This window comes from Muntiacus reevesi, chromosome 1, assembly GCF_963930625.1.
Source record: "Muntiacus reevesi chromosome 1, mMunRee1.1, whole genome shotgun sequence".
NCBI lineage: Eukaryota > Metazoa > Chordata > Mammalia > Artiodactyla > Cervidae > Muntiacus > Muntiacus reevesi.
Window position 1 is genome coordinate 269,414,255 of NC_089249.1, and position 26,350 is coordinate 269,440,604.

General features: G+C 36.2%; 1 protein-coding gene across 5 annotated transcripts in view; it reads right to left on the reverse strand.

Moving 5' to 3' along the window:
• The window catches only part of ARB2A (ARB2 cotranscriptional regulator A), a 390,660-nt gene that overhangs the window by 275,560 nt on the left and 88,750 nt on the right, over positions 1-26,350 (reverse strand). For 4 of the 5 annotated variants that reach the window (XM_065910862.1, XM_065908427.1, XM_065909237.1 and 1 more), the window contains 2 exons: positions 12,400-12,465; positions 7,038-7,229 (listed from right to left, as the gene is read on the reverse strand). In XM_065910862.1, the coding sequence (XP_065766934.1) occupies positions 7,038-7,229; positions 12,400-12,465 (258 nt within the window). The remainder of the gene's footprint in view (positions 1-7,037; positions 7,230-12,399; positions 12,466-26,350) is intronic. The other variant, XM_065911417.1, reaches the window with a different exon arrangement.

Sequence of the window (26,350 nt, forward strand, 5' to 3'; positions counted from 1 at the left end):
AGAATATAAGTAAAAGCAAAAAGTATTGAGAGTTACTACATCTAGGGAACAGAACTAACAGGTGATGAAGGATTATGAAAGGATAATCTTTATTTTGACATATACCATTTTTTTACTTGATTTTTCAGATTATATGCTTGTATCCTCTGATATTTTAGTTAAGTTTTAAGTGTAGATTTATCTGTCTTGCTCAAGATATGACATGCTCCTTCTCCTAGGATGTGTCTTTATTCTCATAAGCACTCTAATATATAGATTTTTTCACCCATTCTTTTCTACTGCTTTTCTGAAATGTATATTAGAGGATCACTAGATCTTATGCTATTCTAACAGGGCTTCCCCTGTGGCTCAGTGGTAAACAATCCACTAACAGTGCGGGAGCCGCAGAAGACACGAGTTCAATCCCTGGATTGGAAAGATCTCCCGGAGGAGGAAATGGCAATCCACTTTAATATTTTTGCCTGGAGAATCCCACATACAGAGGAGCCTGGCAGGTTACAGTCCACAGGATCACAAAGAGTTGGACATGAATGAAGAGATTTAGCATGAATATTCTATTCTCCATGACGTTTTATCTATCATAATTTTTTTCTAGGTTTCCTCTGCTTTATCCTACATACTACGTTCCTCAATTGTAGCTCTTAATTTACTAATTCTTCTTTCAACTGTTTGTTATAGTTGCTTGATTTGACTTTTCTTTGTGATAATCAGTTCCTCAAATGATTTTTAGTTTCTGACTACAAATTCTTCTTTATTAGGGAGTCACCCTGGGTTGTAAAGTGTTGCTACTGGCTCTTTCCCTGGTACTCCAGAAGTTTCATCAGTCCAGAATCCATTTTTACATGAATATACATTGCTTAAATTCCCAAACTAATTAAGTTGTCTAAATTCAACCTGCAAATCCAAATATACCTTTGGGTTAGGATCTTTGGCTTCTATTTCTCAAGGGAGAGACTGTTTATGTATTCCACCTAGCACTTTAGCAAACTAATTTTTGCACCTTAAAAACTAAGATGATTCCAGGGCACTAGCAATACACAGTGGTCTTAGTTTTAAATGCTTCGTCTCAGGCTCAGAGTCGTGATGTAGGCCCCTTGGGGGCCAGGTTTTATACCTCATCATATCTCCGCTCTGAGCTACAACGCCCTTCAGGGACCTACTACAACGCCCTTCAGGGACCTTTAAGTTCTCTCCTGGAGTCAGGTATTTAAAGATTCCTTTTCTATCTTTTGAATATAATTCGGTATTTAAAGCGCTTCAGCAGTGGCTCAGCTGGTAAAGAATCCACCTGCAATGCAGGAGACCTGAGTTTGATCCCTGGGTTGGGAAGATCCCCTGGAGAAAGGAACAGCTATCCGCTCCAGTATTCTGGCCTAGAGAATTCCATGGACTTTACAGTCCATGGGGTCACAAAGAGTCGGACACGACTTAGTGACTTTCACTTTTAGGTATTTAATATTTTTGTTGTTGCTATGTCTTATTCCATTATTTCTCAGTGTGAGGAATAAGTGCCTGTTAATTAGCTCACTCCACCATGTTATAGAACCCAAACTGTATAAACTACATTGATAAATATAGCATTAGTCTTTAAAACTTAGATGTAACAATATGAAGGTTATCTTCAAAGTAATTAATTATGAAAATAGCAGATTCCTCTGAATAATCCTACTATGAGAAATTATTTTTAAGAAGTTGGTTTAGTGGAGTTACTAGATTTCTAGTGAAACTATTACAATTATAAATTTTAAGTCATGTTGGATACGAATCACTTGTAATTTGAAAGTACATTTTTATCATTTAAACTTTTACTTCACTGATCCTATTAAAAAATATTTTTTAGAACTTCTCATCCTCTGTCAAACTAAATATAATTGTCATCAAGTTCTACCTTATCTATTTACACCTAGAGCCTGAAAAGTATACATAAATTCTCAACCAATCCAAACAGTATTACCTATCCCAGCTGTTCCAGTGTGGTGCATGACCAGAAGCATTTGCATCACCTCAGATATTCTCATGCACATAAATCCTTAGGCCCCAACCAACCTTCTGAATTAAAACCTGGGATCCGAACAGGGCAGTCGGATCCAAGAAATCCTCCAGGTGTTTCTGGTGCACGGTAAAAATTTGACTTTATACGGGTTTCCAGACCACAAAAATTCTGACAGTGTATACATGCCAGTCAGTCAAAGCCTTGAAAGGAACAGATCAGTGAGGTACCTAAAGTGCAAAATTTAAGGAGGCATTCACTCTCAGGGACCTACAAGGAGTACACATCCTGAGAGTGAATGACTCCTTAAATTTCACACTCGACTACCACTCCTGCAATTAGTAATGAAACGACTTAAGTGTCACCTACTTTCTTTGCCCTTTTTATAGAGATCAACTAAAATGCCTCAGTTCAGTTCAGTCACTCAGTTGTGTCCAACTCTATGTGACCCCATGGACGGCAGCACGCCATCTCATCCTGTCATCCCCTTTCCCTCCTGCCATCAACCCCTCCCAGCATCAGGGTCTTTTCAAATGAGTCAACTCTTCGCATCAGGTGACCAAAGTATTGGAGTTTCAGCTTCAGCATCAGTCCTTCCAATGAATATTCAGGCCTGATCTCCTTTAAGATGCACTGGTTGGATCTCCTCGCAGTTCAAGGGACTCTCAAGAGTCTTCTCCAACACCACAGTTCAAAAGCATCAATTCTTCGGTACCCAACTTTCTTTAAAGTCCAACTCTCACACCTGTACCTGACTATTGGAAAAACCATAGCCTTGACTAGACAGACATTTGTCGGCAAAGTAATGTCTCTGCTTTTTAATATGCTGTCTAGGTTGGTCATAACTTTTCTTCTAAAGAGTGAGCGTCTTTTAATTTCATGGCTGCAGTCACCATCTGCAGTGATTTGGGAGCCCAAGAAAATAAAGTGTCTCACTGTTTCCATTATTTCCCCATCTATTTGCCATGAATTGATGGGACCAGATGCCATGATCTTAGTTTTCTGAATGTTGAGCTTTAAGCCAACTTTTTCACTCTCCTCTTTCACTTTCATCAAGAGGCTCTTTAGTTACTCTTCACTTTCTGTCATAAGGGTGGTGTCATCTGCATATCTGAGGTTACTGTTATTTCTCCCGGCAATGCTGATTCCTGACTTTATTTTTGGGGCTCCAAAATCACTGCAGATGGTGATTGCAGCCATGAAATTAAAACACACTTACTGCTTGGAAGGAAAATTATGACCAACCTAGACAGCATATTAAAACGCAGAGATATTACTTTGTCAACAAAGGTCCATCTAGTCAAGGCTATGGTTTTTCCTGTAGTCACGTATGAATGTGAGAGTTGGACTATAAAGAAAGTTGAGCAGAGAAGAATTGATGTTTTTGAACTGTGGTTTTGGAGAAGACTCTTGAGAGTCCCTTGGACTGGAAGGAGATCCAACCAGTCCATCCTAAAGGAAATCAGTCCTGGGTATTCATTGGAAGGACTGATGTTAAAGTTGAGACTCCAATATTTTGGCTACCGGATGCGAAGAGTTGACTCATTTGAAAAGACCCTGATGTTGGGAAAGATTGAAGGCAGGAGGAGAAGAGGACGACAGAGGATGAGATGGTTAGATGGCATCACCGACTCAATGGACATGAGTTTGGGTAAACTCCGGGAATTGGTGATGGACAGGGAGGCCTGGTGTTTGCAGTTTATGGGGTCGCAAAGAGTTGGACACGACTGAGCAACTGAACTGAACTGAACTGAACTGAATCCTGATTCCAGCTTGTGCTTCATCCAGTCCAGCATTTCCCATGATGTACTCTGCATATAAATAAGCAGGGTGACAATATACAGCCTTGACATACTCCTTTCCCAATCTGGAACCAGTCTGTTGGTCCATGTCCAGTTCTAACTGTTGCTTCCTCACCTGCAGACAGATTTCTCGAGAGGTAGGTCAGGTGGTCTGGTATTCCCATCTTTTAAGAACTTTCCACAGTTTGTTGTGATCCACACAGTACTTGGCTATATGAGACACGCCTTTATACTCCAAGTAATATATTGCAATATTATGTATTGAAGATTGCTAAGCACTGAAAATAATAGCTATGGCAACCTGAGAAGCAACTGGGGATTTATCAAATATGTAGTATTCCTCTAACATGAAACCTTAATACATTTTTAATAATAAAATTCTTAAGTATCTAAACTGCAAGGATTGGATTATCTGTAGTTTCCAAACTGTGACTCATGGAGCCCAAGGGTCAGGGAAGAAATCTCAGGGGCTGTTGTGGAGGTGGTGTCAGCCTTCACTTCAGCTTCTACCAAAGTGACTCCAGAGATTCAAACACAAGTTTTGTTTTGTTTTTTTACAAAACAGTCCACTTTGAGGCAGGGTTCTACTATTGGGAAAAAGTTTTAACCTTACCATTATATGACTCCTATTTGGGGACCTTTAATATTATACTAAAAATCTGCAAGGGATATAGCATAAATATATTAACACTGAGTAGAGATAATATTGTCTGGCCTGCAAAATATCAGAATTTACTTCAGTTGTGATATGAAAATTGACAGACCATGGAAAATATAACAGTGGCTCCCTGCCTTTCATAAACTTCAGAAACATTTCTTGAATCATTTTAGAAAAAAAGATCAAAAAATAAAAACAAGCAGGCAGGGGCTGCTGCTGCTAAGTCTCTTCAGTCGTGTCCGACTCTGTGTGACCTCATAGACGGCAGCCCACCAGGCTCCCCCGTCCCTGGGATTCTCCAGGCAAGAACACTGGAGTGGGTTGCCATTTCCTTCTCCAATGCATGAAAGTGAAAAGTGAAAGTGAAGTCGCTCAGTCATGTCTGACTCTTAGTGACCGGATAGACTGCAGCCTACCAGGCTCCTCCGTCCCTGGGATTCTCCAGGCAAGAGTACTGGAGTGGGGTGCCATTTCCTTCTCCAATGCATGAAAGTGAAAAGTGAAAGTGAAGTCGCTCAGTCGTGTCCAACTCTTAGCGACCCCATGGACTTCAGAGGGCAGGGGCTAATCTCATTTAAAAGTAAAAATGAGACAGCTTCTTTCTCCCAATTAGTCTTCCTCTTCCTGGTTCCTAAAATTCCATCATTTCCCCTACCTGTCTTACCCTCCAACCACACACAAACATGGAGTAGCCCATGAAGAATTACCAGAGAAGTACCATGAAAAAGCAAAGCTGAAGTAATATAAATCACTTTATCTAAATTAAAAAGAGACAACCATTTTTAAATGTTCATCATGTAGAAAGTTACCAGAATGAAGTTCATAAAATCGAGAATAAAATATATAATCTGAACTTTTCAAAGTATACAACATAAACACTAAATACGAAAGAACTCTGAAATCAGCTGATTTTTTTCAAGCAATTATGAGTTGCTCTGATTGAGAAAAGCAGAAAAAAGTCAAGACAATGAAATGCCGTAACCCCTCCAATTATATTTCTACTTAAAAGAACGAAATGACTGACTGTTCTAACGAAACTTCCTCCCTCTTGTTTGGGATCTCAACAGATAGTTTGTTCAAAGGTATTTGAGATGGTTTTCTCTATACTCTTTCACTTCAAAAAACTTTATACAAGAACATTTTGGGATGGGAATGGCTTAGTTATCTACTAGCACAGACAATATAACTTACATAAAATATTTCACCAAGCACTCATTTGTACAAATATCTGATTTGCTTTACTAAATTATATTTTCAAGTATTCACTGAATTGTGAAGTGTTCTTAAAATACATTGACAGGATCTGTTCCAAACATAAACTAATATGCCAGAGAGTAAGTTCATTTCACTATTCATAACCTGAAATATAAAACAGCTTAATAACAAATTAACTGAATTACTTAAAAATAAACTAAATTTATTTTAGTTACTTAAATTCTAATTAAAAAACACACCACTGAAGTTTGCAACCAATCAAAAGTGATATCTTTGATTCTTTGCATGTCTAAGAAGACTGAAACAAAATATACAATTCACCTATGAAATTCTACTTGCAGCATTTTAAGTGTCTCAAAATCTATTAACAAAATATTCTTCAGGAGCTGAGCTGGGCTTTAATCTTATCATTTCAGAGTTAACAAGTAAGAAACATATCTTTCACCTTTGCATTCATTAGTATATCAAATGATTCCTTACCTATTTTAATTACAAAAATAATGTAGCTCTTATAAAGCATACATGGACACATAAATTCCTAAATGACTTTACATTCCTATATTAAACTTTTATAAGTAAAGATGCCACTTTATTTTTTTCTGAAGAAAACCTGTACTCATATGTGAAAGAAAACCAACTTTGCAAAGTTTAACTGTTCATTGGAGAACTTAAGAATGCAAGAGTAAAACAAGTCGCCAAACATGAAGATATAACAAAGCGAGGTCAGAAACAGCAATTTCACAACCACAGGAAAGAAAGCCTGGAACACAATTTTAAAATACCAACTTCTGAAAAGCTTGAATTCAAGTAAGAATAAAATAATTCAGTAAATACTACAATTTACCATCTTGTGTTTGTCTTATTCTTAAGCATTGTATTTGTGGGTTCTCAAGAGTTTTTATTTATTTATTTTTAAAGACAAAAAATGCTGAGTTATTCCAACTCTTTTTTTAAAAAGAATAAAATATTACTTTAATCTAGCAGGTTTCCTTTAGTTTCTAACTTCACTAAATCAGGTAGGCAAAGATTTATAAAAGCAGTTATATTTTTTTCAGAAGTATTTTCAGTAATACTGGTATTTTAATACTGGTATTTTAAAGTGATATTTCATGTAATAAGAAACAAAAAAATTAGAACTGAAAATACTCATTTCAAAGACATTATCTAAATCATTGTACACTGAAGATGTCTTTATTTTTTGCTGTAATTGCAAAATAATGCAGAATAATCTTTCACTACAAGTAAAATGAAAACAATTTAAAGATAAGACTATGTTTAGGAAAGATTTTTTAAAAGACATGATAAAATAATTTATAACACATAATAAAACAGCTATAAAATGCCAAAAAAATATAAAGGAAATTGCACTTACATCCATAGCTCTCTTAATAAAAGGGATCTGTGTGCCACTGTCCAGATCTTCATTTATAATAAGCCTTCTAGCCCACTGACCTGCCCTGACAACACCACTACCATGAATTAAAACCATCAGTTTCTGTGGATTTGTCAAAGCATCCTCACTCATAAAGATAAAACTCTTTGGTTCACTTTCAGTGGCATCTACCTGTAATTAAAAAAAATTAAATAATAAATAAATGTTTTCTGATCATAGACACAAATGAGAAAACAACTAGTGGTTAATACAAATTGTAGAACAGCTGTTACAGAATTATAGAAGTAAAAAAACTTTAAAATAAAATTAAAATATTCATTAGAGATTAACACATATAAGGTAGAGAGGCAAAAAGACATGATGGCAATTAAAATATAAAAATATGGAAAAGAATACTGGAAATATGTCTTTCTCCATTGCTACTGTATATCAGTATTATATTATCATTACAAAAAAGAATAATTTTAAGTGCTTCCTATAACCTAGATACTATGCTAAATGTTTTTAAAACATTATTTCAACTAATCACAATTCTATTAAGGTGGGGCTATTATTATATTTGTTTATAGATGAAGAAGTTGAGGCCTGGAGAGTTTAAATAACTCGCCCAAATCACACAGCTATTAAGCCTATAAGTCATAACAGTAATATGCTGCATCTAAAATAAACAGAAAACCCAACTGGAGAATACACATATTGGAAAACCACATATTAGTGAGGAAAACTACTAAGCTTTTAACAAACGTAGGAAAGGGAACTATTTAAAAATTCAAACACCAACTGTTCTAGGTAAATAGACTTTGACATTTTATTCAGTGTGTGAACACAGGATTATATAACAAATGCTTTGTGAAATAATACTATCTGTATACTTTGATAGCCTTATGCACTAGTTACTTATAGAATGAAAAGTGAATATTTTTAGTTATTTTGATTATACATAATAATTAGGTTTAAACTAGATTCAGATTTCAAAGAGTTAGAGATTTTTAGAGAAGGATAACTTCCCAATCTTTTATTTATGTCATGCCATGCCCCATCATTCTCATCAGCAGTGGCAAGTAACAACGAATGGCAGACTTTGTGTGACCAGGTCAGAGCCAGAAGTTAAAATCTTGACAGGTGATTGATAAACACATCCTCAAATAGAGAAGGTCAATTCATATGCTGGGCAATGCAATAGCACCTCACTTCATCAACAGTATATATTCATAAAATTATCAAAATAGCAAAGAAAAAAAATCAATGCCATTAAATGCCCTAGATTCCAAACGGGCCCAGTCACTACTTCTAGGACAAGAAAAAAATTAAATTTCTGTACTTCTAAAACAATCAGATTGGTCAGTAACAGATGCTGAGTCACCTGTGTACACACAGCACAAAAGGTAATTATTTTTAGCAAGAAGGGCAGGGCCACAGGCTTAAGAAAAAAATGCATCTTCTCAGTGAGGCCTTCTCTGACCACTCCATTTAAACACTTCCCGAAGAATTCTCTACTATCAACCTCTGTTTTATTTTCCTCCATAGCATATAATGCAACCTAATATGCTTGACTTTATACCTGTTTGTATGTTTGTTTATTAACCATCTGTTCCCTCTACTAAAGTACAGGAAGGCATAGACCTGTGTCTCCAGTATATTACCAAATGTACAGAAGAAAGGCTGGCACATTGTAGGCATTGAGTTATACAAGAATGAATAAACTTTTGGACTAAAGAATCTTAGTCAAGCCTCACCAGTGACTTCCTTTAGATAAAAGGCATTTAACTAAACAATGTGTCCTATTAACTTGGTTATAATACTTGACTGGTTCAGAAAGCACAAATGAAAGATTAAACTAATGCATGATTATAGAGAATTTTAAAAGAGCTACACAATGCTTAGAATCAAAATGACATAACTATATCTTTATTAGTAGTAATTAACTATGACGTAAGAGAAGTAGGAAGTACAACACTACCACATGTGATGTCTAGAATAAACAAATTACTATAATAACAATAGATATGACTAAAGTCATAGAGGAAGAAAAGTGGATGGGAGACAGAGCAAACCAAACCTGAGAAGAAAAACTCCCTTTTACCTAGGAACATTATAAGAGAACAGAGGAATCACTCAGTTAAAACAGCTTGAAAAAAGAAAGAAAACGGTAATAAGAACAAAAGAAAAATGAAAAGGCAAAGCTGTCAGTGAATAATAAAACAGAGACCACAGAGGTTTCCAGTCATTCATTTACCAAAAAGTATGTCTAAATAGGTGCAAATAAGAGAGTCTCTTAAAGTCAGTGAGGCCTTAATGGATTCTGGAATATATGGAAATGGACATCTGTTTATCTTAATGAAAAAAAAACCCTAGCTATAGACTTTCTAAAAGGCACTGACCACTGTTCCTTTTTTCTATCCTACTAAATAAGTCCCCTGAAAACCAAGCACCTCAGTCAGTTTTTAAAGGCGGAATTAAATTCCACAGTAATCACTTTAAAACTGGAAGCGTACTTATTTTCTGAAGATAAACATGTGTTTTTTTTTATGATACTGTTCAAGAATTTTTTAAGGGAAGGGGCAACAAATAAAAATTTTATTTGAATATGCAAATACATTGATTTTAAAAATATCAGAACATTAGATGATTTAAGGGAAAAAATGAACAATATAATAGTATTAATGATAAAGGAGGAAAAGCAGTATTTAAGAGGGTAATTGAATAATATTCATCTCAAAATAATGCAGAACTGTGATTCTGCAGTTGATCATTTACTCTAAAGCTATTGCTAATTTAAAATAGAAAAATATCTATATGAATAAAATAAAGTTTTCTTCATTAAGTCTCTCTCTCTCTCTCTTTTTTTAACTTTCTGGCTGCATCTCATGGCATGGATGTGTGGATCTTAGCACTTTGACCAGTGAGCGAAACCACGCCCCCTGTATTCTAAGCAGAGCCTTAACCACTGGACCACCAGGGAAATCCCTAACTTAAGTTTGGGATGTTTTGTTTTGAAATGACTGTTCCGATGCCATTTATCTTCTAATAATGGTAATTTACTAAGATGACCTTTCATTAAGGAAAACACAAAAGGTCATTCCAGTGTACCACCTCTATTATAGACAAATCAATGTCTAAGACCAATTGGTCAGTGAGCCTACACCAAACAGTTCCTTGCAGTTAACAATTCATTTTGGGATATTTATGAAAATCACTAATTCTGAAGTTTATTTAAATATGATTGAATAAATCAAATGAAAATCTGTAGTTAAGTTAACTCACGTATCCAATATTCTACACAAGAGTGAAAACTAAAATTGAGAACATTTTGTACCTATTTATGAGAGGTGGAGAGTAAACGTGATCATGTTTACATGGAGAGCCATGATCATGACCTTTACTATCAAATCACGGGCTTCTACAGAGTAGTATCAATTAAAAAGAATTATTTCCTTATTAAATATTTTAACTATAAAACTAAAACTCAGTTCATCATTAGTAAAAGAAAAAAAATTTGGTGGTCTATCTTTAGGAAAAAAAATGACTGAACAAAAGAATAAACCCTACTCTCACTGCTAGCTTTGGGATTTAAGAGAACTCAGGAGAAAACTAATACTTAGGGAAGAAAAATCTCATAATTATATAAAATATGATAACTTAAGGACAGATTAATTTTCTAAAATAAAAAAAAAAAAGTTTCCTTTTTATTTATAAAATTAGGAAATCTTTCCTAACCAAAAATGGACATAATGGTTGTTACAGATCTCATACAATGAAAAGCTTTCTCTGTGTAATGTTAGATTTAAATTTAAATAAGAGGAAAATAATTCAAGTCCTTCTAAATCTAATCTCAGACTTTCTACACAAAAATGAAATAATTATGTAACATGACAGATATGGCCAATTATCTTGTAATTTGTTCTAGAAATCCAGGGAATTAAACTGAGTTTAAAGGTTCAATGGAACTAGAAGTATTGCAAAGTTAAAGGACTCAATACTAATTAATTGTGCTGTAACAATGGATTAACCTAAGGCTCTTTAAATATCATTCGTCAGAAGTTTCAAAAGAAATAGAGCTAACAAAAAAAGAAGACTGGACAAAGTGACAAAATTCTACCTTGACTTTCCAGAAGACCAAATTCAACATATAGTTTTAATAGAGTGAGACACTAGACCTAAAGTCAAAAACAAAACAAGAGGTTTGAATCCAGAAAACGACTTTTACATTCACTCTCAAAAAAAATACTAAAATCTTGGCTTTCACATAAGTCAAAAGGAAAGTTTTCGAATAAACAAGTGTTGGCCTAGTGATTACATAGAATAATACTGCATTCACTAGTAAATCACTAGCACATAGAACAGTGCCTGACACCCTAAAATAAATATTTGTTGAATGAATGAATAAGTTAGTAAACAACAATAAGACCTAGTACTTGAGGTCATCTTAGAAAATTAAATATAAAATAGAGATCTTTTTAAAAAATCAACCTATGTAAGTAATTTGGGAGGATGGGAGTATTAAGAAACTCTAAAATCCTCCACTTGATAGTAGAATAACATTACCCAAAGAATTTTAGAACTTCATGCAAAATTTCATGTAAACTAAATTATCAATATTCTAAATTTTGTGCCTTAAATAAATTATTTTCATGAAGTCTTTGAGGTTCACAAAGATTGTAAAAATCAGACAACTGTCTGGGATAGTAAAGATCATCTAATCTAGTCTACCATCATCTCACACATAAGATTATTATTTCTCCATTCAAAAGCTTAATATTTCATACTGTACAAAACAAAAAAGCTCTTTTGAGAAACTGAATTTGAGAACAAATTTCAAACATTTTCATTCTGAAATGGCAAAATGTGCAAAATTTAAAAAAAAAAGACTTCCACTAAAAAGGAAAGGAGTAGTGTTATCAAACAAGAGTAAATCTGAGGATGTTCAGAGGAAATATGACAGAAATGAAACATATAATTTAAAATAATCAAGAAATAATTAAAATGATAGTCAATGTCGAATACAAGAAAGAGCACATAGGTTTACTTCAAACAAACATGTAAATATAAATTATACCAATGAAATGAGAAAGGGTAGAGGAAAGAGTAGTTCTTTTGTGACATCACTTTCAAAAAAGACTGGCAATCAGTATTTCTTTACACTAAAGAATATTACTTTTTAAGAACTACTATACACAATGAGATGAAGTATAATGACAGGCATTTAATATTATCTTTATCAATATCAAAACATAAGGATCCTAACATTTAGACTTATCACAGTTAATCTAAAACAAAAGTTTTCTTCTGAATTGAAGAACTTTTATTTGGAAATATAAATACTTTTAAAAATTGGACTTACTGGAATAGATATTTTTTTCAAATTACAGTCCTTTTCCAGAAGCTCATATACGTACTTTGTGATGATCTAAGCAGAAAAGAAATAACATTAAAATGCAAGGTTATTCATATCAAAATTTACATAAATTATTAAAATTTATTGCTCTGAATGAGTATCTATTTTGGAATATTTTCATTCTAAATTAACAGGTTCTTTACTGGCTTACTTCCTGCTGCTGGGTATTGAAAAACTATGGACCTTAGTACTAAAGATTGAAAGTAGTTAATCTCAAAAATACATAAGGACTTCTTATCTTACAAAGAAATATTCTAAGCATATTTTCTTTTTTTTCAGTATTTCTAGAATTCTCTTTCCCCTATATTTCCCTATAGGTATTATATCTAATATAGTACTATCATGACTCTGAATCCTAACACTTCACTTGCATTCAATGAATCAAAAAGAGAAAAGTCAGTGGTATTCTAAACAGAAAAGGAAAACCTATCCAGCAAACTCAGGCACCAGTTAGCACTACCAGTTACGGTAGGCAGAAACACATCTCCCCAAAGATGTCTAGGTCCTAACTCCTGGAACCTGGTAATATGTTACATTCAGTTCAGTTCAGTCGCTCAATCGTGTCCAACTCTTTGCGACTCCATGAACTGCAACACGCCAGGCCTCCCTGTCCATCACCAATTCTCGGAGTTTACTCAAACTCATATCCATCGAGTTGGTGATGCCATCCAGCCATCTCCTCCTCTGTTGTCCCCTTCTCCTCCTGCCCCCAATCCCTCCCAGCATCAAGGTCTTCTCCAATGAGTCAACTCTTTGCATGAGGTGGCCAAAGTATTGGACTTTCAGCATCAGCACCAGTCCTTCCAATGAACACCCAGGACTGATCTCCTTTAGGATGGACTGGTTGGATCTCCTTGCAGCCCAAGGGACTCTAAAGAGTCTTCTCCAACACCACACTCTCACATCCATACATGACCACTGGAAAAACCATAGCCTTGATCAGAAGGACCTTTGTTGGCAAAGTAATGCCTCTGCTTTTTAACATGCTCTCTAGGTTGGTCATAACTTTCCTTCCAAGGAGTAAGCGTCTTTTAATTTCATGGCTGTAGTCAACATCTGCAGTGATTTTGGAGCCCAAAAAAATAAAGTCAGCCAGTGTTTCCACTGTTTCCCCATCTCTTTCCCAAGAAGTGATGGGACCAGATGCCATGATCTTAGTTTTCAGAATGTTGAGCTTTAAGCCAACATTTTCACTTTCTTCTTTCACTTTCATCAAGAGGCTTTTTAGTTCTTCTTCACTTTCTGTCATAAGGCTGGTGTCATCTGCATATCTGAGGTTATTGATATTTCTCCCAGCAATCTTGATTCCAGCTTATGCTTCTTCCAGCCCAGCGTTTCTCATGATGTACACTGCATATAAGTTAAATAAGCAGGGTGACAATACACAGCCTTGATGTACTCCTTTTCCTATTTGGAACCTGTCTGTTGCTCCATATCCAGTTCTAACTGTTGCTTCCTGACCTGCATATAGGTTTCTCAAGAGGTGGGTCAGGTGGTCTGGTATTTCCATTTCTTTCAGAATTTTCCAGTTTATTGTGGTTCACAGAGTCAAAGGCTTTGGCATACTCAATAAAGCAGAACTAGACGTTTTTCTAGAACTCTTCTTGTTTTTTGATGATCCAGGGAATGTTGGCAATTTGATCTCTGGTTCCTCTGCCTTTTCTAAAACTAGTTTGAACATCTGGAAGTTCACGGTTCACGTATTGCTGAAGCCTGGCTTGGAGAATTTTGAGCATTACTTTACTAGCGTGTGAGATGAGTGCAACTGTGTGGTAGTTTGAGCATTCTTTGGGATTGCCTTTCTTTGAGATTGGAATGAAAACTGACCTTTTCCAGTCCTGTGGCCACTGCTGAGTTTTCCAAATTTGCTGGCATATTGAGTGCAGCACTTTCACAGCATCATCTTTCAGGATTTGAAATACATTACAGGATGGCAAAGGGGACTGTGTTGATATGATTAATGTTAAGAATCCAAGATGGGGAGATTATCTGGATTATCTAAGTGGATCCAATTTAATCATATAAATCCTTATAAGTAAAAGATTACAGAAGAACAGTATGTCACAAAGATGCAAAGTGAGAAGGCCTTAACAGGCTATTGCCAGTTTTGAAGATGCAAGAAGGAAACAATGAGCCAGGAAATGAGGTAATATTTAAAAGGCAGGATAAATCTCAGTTTAGAGTCAATAAGAAAATAAGACCTAGGTCCTACTCTTGGAAGGAAGTGGTTTCTGTTAACAACTAAAAGAAGTAGTAACTGGATTCACTCCCTAGAGACTCCAGAAAGGAATTGCTGTCCAGTACCTTGAGTTTAGTCTGGTGACATGCAAACTGAACTTCTGACCCCAAGAACTGTATGATAATATACTTGTATTGTTTCAATTTATGGTAAGTTGTTACAGAAGCAATAGAAACCTAATACACTATTTCTATTAAGGAAAGTAAAGACAGTGAAGAAAGAAATGTCTGGAATAAAAATGATGATTTAATATGTTTTAATGGTCAGTTTAAGAAGTGTTCCAAAAATATCTTGAATCATATATGCACACTATCTTGGGTAATAATTTTAGCAGCAGCATAATTAAAGGTCAAATTTTATGAAACAAAATCAGATTTTTTTTCTTTAGAAAATTAAGATTGCTTTGGTGTTGTCTTTTGTAATCTAAAATAAGATTCCCTATCCTTGTTTCTCTAAGAAGTTCAAACTCCCTCCTTCTCTATATACATATTCATTCATTTTAGAAACAGTATATTAGATGTATGCTATAACAGTTTTATCTTGGCTGACTAAAGTAATTTCAAAAGCTATGACACTAAACTATCAATAGAACTAGGCAATAATCTATTAGTTATTAATTGACAAGCACCCCAAGAGCAGAATGTTTAGCACATCAAGAGCCTCTTGATGAGGAGAAGGAAGAGAGTGCAAAGGCTGGCTTAAAACTAAACACTCAAAAAAACTAAGGTCATGGCATCTGGTCCCATCACTTCATGGCAAACAGAAGGGGAAAAAGTGGAAGTGGTGACAGATTTTATTTTCTTGGGCTCCAAAATCACTGTGGATGGTGACTGAAGACATGAAATTAAAAGACGCTTGCTCCTTGGAAGAAAAGCTATGACAAACCTAGACAGCACATTAAAAAGCAAAGATATCACTTTGCCAGCAAAGGTCTGTTTAGTTAAAGCTATGGTTTTTCCAGTAATCATGCACGGATGTGAGAGCTGGACCATAAAGAAGGCTGAGTGCTGAAGAATTAATTGATGCTTTCGAACTGTGGTGCTGGAGAAGACTCTTGAGAGTCCCTTGGACTGCAAGATCAAACCAGTCAATCCTAAAAGGAAATTCATCCTGCACATTCATTGGAAGGACTGATGCTGAAGCTGAAGCTCCAAAACTTGGCCATCAGATGCAAAGAGCTGACTCACTGGAATAGACCCTAATGCTGGGAAGATTGAGGACAGGAGGAGAAGGGGGTGACAGAGGATGAAATGGTTAGACAGCATCACTGACTCAATGGACATGAGTTTGAGCAAACTCTGGGACATGGTGAAGAACAGGGAAATCTAGTGTGCTGTAGTCCATGGGGTCGCAAAGAGCCAGAGATGACTTAGTGACTGAACAACAAACAACAACTTGTATTTCATGCAGAATTTAAAATTATGCTCATTATACCTTTGCCAGAAAGTGGCAGTATTGTAGACCTGAAAGAGTCAAGTAAATATATGTAGGAAGAAATATGCATGAAATTATATAATGGGTTACAACTTCAAGAGAAATGGTTTAACTAAATGAGGTTAGCTAAAATGAGTGGGTTATCGATTCTAAAAATTTCCATCTATGAAATCATAAAATATCCTTACATTTAAAGCAGCAACCGAACCAGTCAAACTTAACTCAAATGAATTCTACACTATGCAATGTACTTACCAGACATAATTTGATAATTAAAAAACTACCTTGGCAGGTTGTGCCTTATGTAAATATAAAATACACAGTACAGTTAATTCCCAATTTCATGCTACAATATAAAACAAAAATTCAAAACTGGTTACACTGACTTTGAAAAACTTTATAAGGTAAGTATGTGTTATAATAAAACCATACATCAAGCAGAGTTGGAGAAACTCTACCTAACTTGCCCAATTTGCTTTGCTCTCCAAGTTCTGACTGCAGAAAAAAAGCAATCATAGACTAAGCCGTCTATCTGATGGGCAGTTCTGTCTGCTTGGGATGTTCTCCTCCACCCTAGTCAGCCTTCAAGAAATAGATCACACGTCAGCTACTTTAGGTGACTTTTTCCTGATTCCTCCCAATCCCCCAAGGTAAGACAAAATACCCCACCTCTATGCTCCTCTGGACATGCATGGTGATTTGAGTATGATGTTATTGGCTTGTCTGTTACCTGACTAGTCTGAGAATACTAAAATTTAAGTAACCCGCCTTATTCTTCCTTGTATCCACACAAGATAGTGTCTGAAGCATTGAAAGTACTTTAACACAGTATACAAATTCTCCGCACTGTTCATTCTGTCTACATCCTTTTAGGGAGATAACTGCTTCAGATTTTTTTTAAAAAATTCTTCTAACTGCTGAATTGATGCTTAAAAAAAAAAAGAGCAGGATTCACAGGCTTACAGCTTAAGAAGGACTGCAATCTGCATTTAGAAAAGTCAACAAGTGAAAAGATAACTTTTTTAAAAAAGATGAAAAAGGTATCTCTGCCCAAATGTAATCTATGTTCAAATATTCACTAAAAATATTGTTTCCAGTGAAGGTGGTACAGGGGAAAGACAAGGCTTAAGAGACTAAGATGAATGAGCTAAAGTAAAATCTTCATTCTAATAAGAAACAAGGGAATTTCTGACTTTCTGGTCTGAAATATGAAGAGCTTGAAAACAGTCACTCCTACCCTAACAAAAAGAAAAAAAGCTGAACAAACTGAAAATGAATGACTCTTCTTAGATCCATCAGAAAACTGAGTTCACAGAGCAAGCTGCTTCCCCAAAAACTGGACAGACAAATAGGCAGATACAGTGAAAACAGGACTTACTGGTAACAAAAGCCCAGGAGCAGAAGTGTTGGCTAAAGCGAGTCCTGGGTAGGAACACTTTCAACTATAATTGATTAATTTCTGGAGGTTCAGTGTGAATACTAGCTTAAGAACAAAAAACTAGGAGAAGGCTCAGCCTTAAAGAAGGATTCCTGAAACTTCTATGAGTTGTACCTCTACAAGCCTCACCAGGTTCTCACTATGAAGATTACAGAAAACTCACCTCTTTCCGGCAGAAGAAGAAAAGAAATGATTTAACAATACTATTGAACTCTGTTCTCCTTAATAAGGCCTAGCTACAAGGAGAACCATTTCACTAGGGCCTAACTGACATAGGGGAAGCAAAAGATTCACTAAAAGACTGAGACCTAATCATAGGACTATAGAAAGTTCCCTTCCATCCCTCCCCACATTACCATCATATCAATAGGTTCCCTTTAAAATAACAAGGAATGAGATACAGCTAAAAGAACTGCAAGGTTCACCCCTATTTAAGATCTCCAGGAATACTTAAAAGACAACAGGGAAAACAAAAACAAGGATAGAAGAAAAATCTTTAGCCTTGGCCACAAGAGCTACAACAAACAGTAAACACAGACTGACTCCTAGCCAGATAAACATAACACTTTACACTGAAGACATATCTACCAAAGCTCCTTTTACTCAATACACCATGTCCAACTTTCAACCAAAAAATGACCAGCAACACTAAAAGGCAAAAAGAAACAACGTGGAGAGACAAACCAAGCACCAGAAAATGTGTAATTATTAGAATTGGAATTTAAAACAATAATAAGCAATATGCCAAAGGATTTACTGAAAAAGTTGACAACATTAAAGAACATGTGAGTAACATAAGCTTAGAGTTGAAACTCTTAAGAAAGAATCAAAAGAAAATGTTAGGTCAAAAACACTGTTAACCAAAATGAAGAATGCCTTTGATGGGCTCATGAGTAGACTAGACATGGCCAAGAAGAAAATCAGAGAGTTTTAAGATATAACAGTAGACACTTTCAAAACTGAAATGCAGAGAGGGAAAAAAAAAATAAAGATGGGACAGAATATCTGAGAACTGAAGAATAGTTACAAAATGTTTTAACATATGCATAACAGTAATAACAGAAAAAGAAAGAAAAGAACAGAGGAACTATTTGACATCATAATGGCTGAGAATACTCCAAAATCAATGACAGACACAAAACCACAGACTTGGATGATCCAAAGAACTCCAAGAAGGATAAATACCAAAGCTACACCTGGCCATATAATATTAAAACTGCATAAAACCAAACCCAAAGAGAAAACCTGGAAAGAAGCCAGACCAGAGGTCTGGAGATATCTGGAGAAGAAAGGGGTGTGGGAGACTTTACCAATAGAGGAAAAAAGATAAGAATTACACCAGACTTCTCGGGAACCACATGCCCAAGAAGAAAGCAGACTGAAATATTCAAAACATTTAAAGAAAAAGAGTCACCAATCTAAAATTCTATATCCAGTGAACTTATCCTTCAAAGATGAGAAATAAAGACTTTCCCAGACAAAAAATGAGGGATCTTTTTGCAAGTAGATCTACCACAAGAAATGTTAAAATAAGTTCTTCAGAGAGAAAGAAAACCACATAGGTCAGAAATTAGGATGTACATAAAGAAAGGAAGAGTATTAGAAAGGAATATATTAACATAAAGTGATTTTTAAAATTCTTCTTATTTTTAATTTACCTAATAGATAACAGTTTGTTGAAAGTAACAGCAACAATGCTTTTGATAAGAAAAATGAATGAAAGCAAGATTATAAGGTACGGGAGGGAGAAGCTGAGAATACTCTTAAAAGGTACCCACACTACCCATGAAGCCGTACAGTAGTATTTGAAAGAAAAACTGGAAAGAAAAAAAAAATTACTACACCTGATATTTTTTCTGGATTCCTTCTGATTCCTAAGGAGTTGCCATACAGCTAAAATTAAGTGAATCCACAACAGAAGACACAGGAAGCAATTTTGAGATTATACATTCATGAAATAGATCCCTGAGCTTGCCACAGAATAATGTTCTCTAAGAAGAGTGGTCAAATTAGACTTTTATCTAGCTCAGGATTTCTCTTCCTAAGGATGAAAGAAAGTTTAACAGAAACAGCAGTGGCAACCAAAGAAATAGACTGTGGGAAGAAGGAATATGAAGTGTGATAAAAATGAATGCTCAATGGTGGACTTCCAACAGAATGTGTATATGTACCCTGCAATAATTATTAGCTTGGGACTTAGAGTCATTTAAAATAAAGATCCACCCTGTAAGCTACCTATTTAAAAAACAACAGCATCTTTTTCTCTTATTGTCCTATTTATTGTAACTATACATCCTATTCTAGCTCCCTCCTAGGAAGGGATGGAGGGAGGGGAGGAAATAAGGAAGGAGAGATGGAGGAAGGGAGAAACAGAAGGAAAGCAGGGGGAAGAAAAAAAGAAGTCTTAATAATTAAGGTTTGATACTGTTCAATAATGTCAGTGTGGCAAGCTAAAAGGGCTACTCTAGCATCTGTGCATTAAAGAGACTATGATGTGAATGGTGATGAGTTGTCTAATTAGAACTAAATCACATTTACCCCGGGTACACAGTCTCCTAAGTCAGAACTACATACTAAATTTCACTAGAATTATCTCCAACTCATCCTTACTTTTCCCCTTAAAACCTTTTATACTTCATTCTTGATGGGTACATTCTAAACTTTTAAAAAGTCTTTTGAAGTAACTGCTTTTTCAGCATATCTTTGAAATAAATTTCAATCCTCCAACTTCCAATTAACATTCCTTGGCATTCTTAGTCTGTATCCCCAGCTGTCCCTCATTTAGATCAGCTTCAGATCATTTGCTCTCACATATCCCTTTTACCTGCTCTAAAGAAAAGTCATTCTTTTTCTAATCCATCCTTACTTTCCTGTAGTCAGATTCTTAAGTAACTTAGATCAACAGACTTGTAAGTGTATCCAGCTAACTACTGATACCCTCTCTCTCTTTTTTTAATTAATTTATTTTAATTGGAGGCTAATTACTTTACAATATTGTGGTGGTTCTTGCCATACTCTCTTATAGATTTCACAGGCAACTCAAACTATGTTCAAAACTGACTCCATCTATACGTCTCCAAACCTATTCCTCCTCCAGTGTGTTCATCCACTCTGCAGATGGTACTACCATCCACCTAACTGCTCAAGCCGGAAGCCTAAATGGGTTAATTCCTCTTTCATCCTCCCCTTGCAATCAATCATCAAATTCCTCAAGCTAATCATGGAAGAGCTTCATATCTCCCCATCTCTGCTAGAGCCATTCCAGGTCATTTAAGTCCACCAACAGGTTACTATCTCTTCTTGGGCTGCTTCTGTTGCCTCCTTCTGCTATATCTATTATGGAAGATCTACCTCCAGACCTTATTTTCTATTAGCAGACATCCTTTACAAATGCAGACCTAAAGATTCCCAGTGCGATAAGGATAGGACCTCAAACATTAAAACCAGCATGGCCTTGCCAGATCTGGCCCCTGACGACTTCTCACGTTTTATCCGATAGCCCTCTCTTTCTTTGTTCTCCATATTGTGTAGCCTCACTGCCTTTTTTTTTTTTTTCTCAGATGTATCAGGATCTTTTTCACCTCAGAGCCTTTGCAAACGATGCTGCTTTGCTGGGAATGCTTTGCTCCATTCTTTGCTCATTCAGCTTCAACATCCTCCATGTCTGACCCTGAATCCATCCTCAAGATACAGCAAAGAATCTTGCATTCCTCCTACTTAATACTTAGATTATTAATAAAATCTTTCCCAAGCTCTGTCTGTACCACTAAAAGCTTTTGGAAGAGAAGCATTTGTCTTAGGCTGAATGTCTAGGGCCCAGCTCATATAATGACAATCAAGTATTTTTTGGAATAAACAGTAATAATAATAGCAGACACATGCATAGCAACACAGTAACATAACTTCCTTTAATAAATCTCTACTCCCTTAATCTTCACAACAACCCAATAAAGAAAGAAACCAAAACATTTAAAAGTTTAGATAACTTATACAGCTAAATAAGTCATAGAGTTTCAATGGGAAACTAAGCAATCTGTCTGTCCTGGAATCCAGAATCTTTTTTCTGGACATATATTCCATCTCCTCTGTTATGTAGTCAATAAAGATGCTAAGGGAGAGCGGGATGTAAAACTGAAATTAAAGGCCTATTAGTAGCTTAACACCAGCAGGCAAGAACAGAAACAAAAGAGGATATTTAAGGTAGGTAAAGTAAGAACAGTAATTTTAATTGCCTGAACTAGGCACTCTTAGTGTGTGAGCAAGTAAAGAAAGCTCTTTTGGATGTATAATGAAGTCAGTGAACTCTTCTCAGGCAGTATTTTTTAAAAAGTTAATAAAATACACAGGATTACCAAGGGAACCAATTATAGTGGAATACAATTCAATTTTTTAAATACCAGATCTTTGATATATTGCTACATGTCCTTCCTTATTATTGCACTTTAGATATATCTAAAACCATAGTTTTATCATATAAAAATAGGTTATTTCTGTGAAAAACTCATAAAACTGCTAACATTACTATTTTTTATACCTACATTTACAATAAATAGAAAAGTAACTTAGAGGTGAGTAGAATAAAGATGTAACTTTTATCCCATTGAGGTTCACAGATCCCAGGTCCTAAATCTTATTCCCTGGGGTTAAGAATTCCTGGCCTAAACAGCATACCTGGAACAGATAGAGACTTTCCATAGGGCGCCTTGCCTTGACCCAAAAGGGAAAAAAGTCAGACCGGCATTTTTTTTGAGATCTACACTATAAAAAATACTGCTCTATCTTCATTTCCTGCCCACATAAAATTACATGCTTTTAGTTTCAATACTGGATATTTGCAGATGACTGGGCCACAGGACTGGAAAAGGTCAATTTTCATTCCAATCCCAAAGAAAGGCAATGCCAAAGAATGCTCAAACTACCACACAATTGCACTCATCTCACATGCTAGTAAAATAATGCTCAAAATTCTCCAAGCCAGGCTTCAGCAATACATGAACCGTGAACTTCCAGATGTCCAAGCTGGTTTTAGAAAAGACAGAGGAACCAGAGATCAAATTGCCAACATTCCCTGGATCATCAAAAAACAAGAAGAGTTCTAGAAAAACATCTACTTCTGCTTTATTGACTATGCCAAAGCCTTTGACTGTGTGGACCACAATAAACTGTGGAAAATTCTGAAAGAAATGGAAATACCAGACCAACTGACCTGACTCTTGAGAAAACTGTATGCAGGTCAGGAAGCAACAGTTAGAACTGGACATGGAACAATAGACTGGTTTCAAATAGGAAAAGGAGTACATCAAGTCTGTGTATTGTCATCCTGCTTATTTAACTCATATGCAGAGTACATCATGAGAAACGATGGGCTGGATGAGGCACAAGCTGGAATCAAGATTGCCGGGAGAAATATCAATAACCTCAGATATGCAGATGACACCAGCCTTATTGCAGAAAGTGAAGAAGAACTAAAAAGCCTCTTGATGAAAGTGAAAGAGGAGAATGAAAAAGTTGAGTTAAAGCTCAACATTCTGAAAACTAAGATCATGGCATCTGGTCCCATCACTTCTTGGGAAAGAGATGGGGAAACAGTGGAAACACTGGCTGACTTTATTTTTCTGGACTCCAAGATCACTACAGATGGTGATTGCAGCCATGAAATTAAAAGACGCTTACTCCTTGGAAGGAAAGTTATGACCAACCTAGACAGCATATTAAAAAGCAGAGACATTACTCTGCCAACAAAGGTCCATCAAGTCAAGGCTATGGTTTTTCCAGTGGTCATGTATGGATGTGAGAGTTGGACTGTGAAGAAAGCTGAGCGCTGAAGAATTGATGCTTTTGAACTGTGGTGTTGGAGAAGACTCTTGAGAGTCCCTTGGACTGCAAGATCCAACCCGTCCATCCTAAAGGAGATCAATCCTGGGTATTCATTGGAAGGACTGATGTTGAAGCTGAAACTCCAGTACTTTGACCACGTGATGCGAACTCATTTGAAAAGACTAACTCATTTGAAAAGACCCGGATGCTGGGAAAGACTGAGGGCAGGAGGAGAAGCGGATGACAGGGGATGAGATGGTTCGATGGCATCACTGACTCAATGGACATGAGTTTGGGTAGACTCCGGGAGTTGGTGATGGACAGGGAGGCCTGGTGTGCTGTGATTCATGGGGTCGCAAAGAGTCAGACATGACTGAGCCACTGAACTGAACTGGGCATGAAATGCTAGAGCCCAATTTCTCCTGATCTATGCTTCAAAAACTAGAAGAATTATGAATCCATGGTTCTTGAAGTCAGTATGCACAATAAAACCATCACTATGTAAGGCATCTAGGTAAAGAATTCCACTAACTTTTCATGATCTCTTCCTCTTTGCTTTTCACTGTTAAAGCAGACTTCAATAAAAACTACCTCAAAGGCTTGAATGACATTGGGCTGATGTTTATCAACACACTCAAGGTGGTGCTAGCAGTAAAAAAAAATCTGCATGCCAATGCATGAGACGTGGGTTCAATCCCTGGGTCGGGAAGATCCCTGGAGGAGGGCATTGTAACCCCCTCCAGTATTCTTGACTGGAGAATCCCATGGACAGAGGAGGCTGGCAGGCTCCATTCACCATTGCAACAAAAAGAATAAAATACTTAGGAGTATATCTACCTAAAGAAACAAAAGACCTATACACAGAAAACTATAAAACATTGATGAAAGAAATCAAAGAGGACACAAACAGATGGAGAAACATGCCGTGTTCATGGATTGGAAGAATCAATATTGTCAAAATGGCTATTCTACCCAGAGCAATCTATAGATTCAATGCAATCCCTATCAAGCTACCAACGGTATTTTTCACAGAACTAGAACAAATAATTTCACAATTTGTATGGAAATACAAAAAACCTCGAATAGCCAAAGTAATCTTGAGAAAGAAGAATGGAACTGGAGGAATCAACCTGCCTGACTTCAGACTCTACTACAAAGCCACAGTCATCAAAACAGTATGGTACTGGCACAAAGACAGAAATATAGATCAATGGAACAGAATAGAAAGCCCAGAGATAAATACACAAACCTATGGACACCTTATCTTTGACAAAGGAGGCAAGGATATACAATGGAAAAAAGACAATCTCTTTAACAAGTGGTGCTGGGAAAACTGGTCAACCACTTGTAAAAGAATGAAACTAGAACACTTTCTAACACCATACACAAAAATAAACTCAAAATGGATTAAAGATCTAAATGTAAGACCAGAAACTATAAAACTCCTAGAGGAGAACATAGGCAAAACACTCACTGACATAAATCACAGCAAGATCTTCTATGACCCACCTCCCAGAATATTGGAAATAAAAGCAAAAATAAACAAATGGGACCTAATGAAAATTAAAAGCTTTTGCACAACAAAGGAAACTATAAGTAAGGTGAAAAGACAGCCCTCAGATTGGGAGAAAATAATAGCAAATGAGGAAACAGACAAAGGATTAATCTCAAAAATATACAAGCAACTCCTGAAGCTCAATTCCAGAAAAATAAATGACACAATCAAAAAATGGGCCAAAGAACTAAACAGACATTTCTCCAAAGAAGACATACAGATGGCTAACAAACACATGAAAAGATGCTCCACATCGCTCATTATCAGAGAAATGCAAATCAAAACCACAAAGAGGTACCATTACACGCCAGTCAGGATGGCTGCTATCCAAAAGTCTACAAGCAATAAATGCTGGAGAGGGTGTGGAGAAAAGGGAACCCTCTTACACTGTTGGTGGGAATGCAAACTAGTACAGCCACTATGGAAAACAGTGTGGAGATTTCTTAAAAAACTGGAAATAGAACTGCCATACGACCCAGCAATCCCACTGCTGGGCATACACACTGAGGAATCCAGATCTGAAAGAGACACGTGCACCCCAATGTTCATCGCAGCACTGTTTATAATAGAGGACATGGAAGCAACCTAGATGTCCATCAGCAGATGAGTGAATAAGGAAGCTGTGGTACATATACACCATGGAATATTACTCAGCTGTTAAAAAGAATTCATTTGAATCAGTTCTAATGAGATGGATGAAACTGGAGCCCATTATACAGAGTGAGGTGAGCCAGAAAGATAAAGAACATTACAGTATACTAACACATATATACGGAATTTAGAAAGATGGTAACGATGGCCCTATATGCAGGGCAGAAGAAGAGACGCAGAAGAACAGAACAGACTTTTGAACTCTGTGGGAGAAGGGGAGGGTGGGATGTTTCGAAAGAACAGCATGTATATTATCTGTGGTGAAACAGACCACCAGCCCAGGTGGGAGGCATGAGTCAAGTGCTCGGGCCTGTTGGGCTGGGAAGACCCAGAGGAATCGGGTGGAGAGGGAGGTGGGATGGGAGACCGGGATGGGGAATTCGTGTAACTCTATGGCTGATTCACATCAATGTATGACAAAACCCACTGGAAAAAAAAAAAAAACAAAAAAACATGGACATGGGGTCTCAAAGCGCTGGACATGACTGAAGTGACTTAGCATGCACACAGGGAAACACATTGTTGTTCACATATTGAAGGTATACCGACAAATGAAAACAAAAGGTTTAATAATAGATATCAGTAAGCCAAAAAAAGAAACAAGTATAAATCACATATTGTATATGCAAAATAAACTTCTTATGAAGTATTTACTCCACCTAAGGAAGTGCATTCACATAAAGATTAAGACTACACTGTGCCTAGGGACAAAAAAACAACAATAAGCTAGACTAATAAGACTTTGCTGTGTCATCTTAATTTG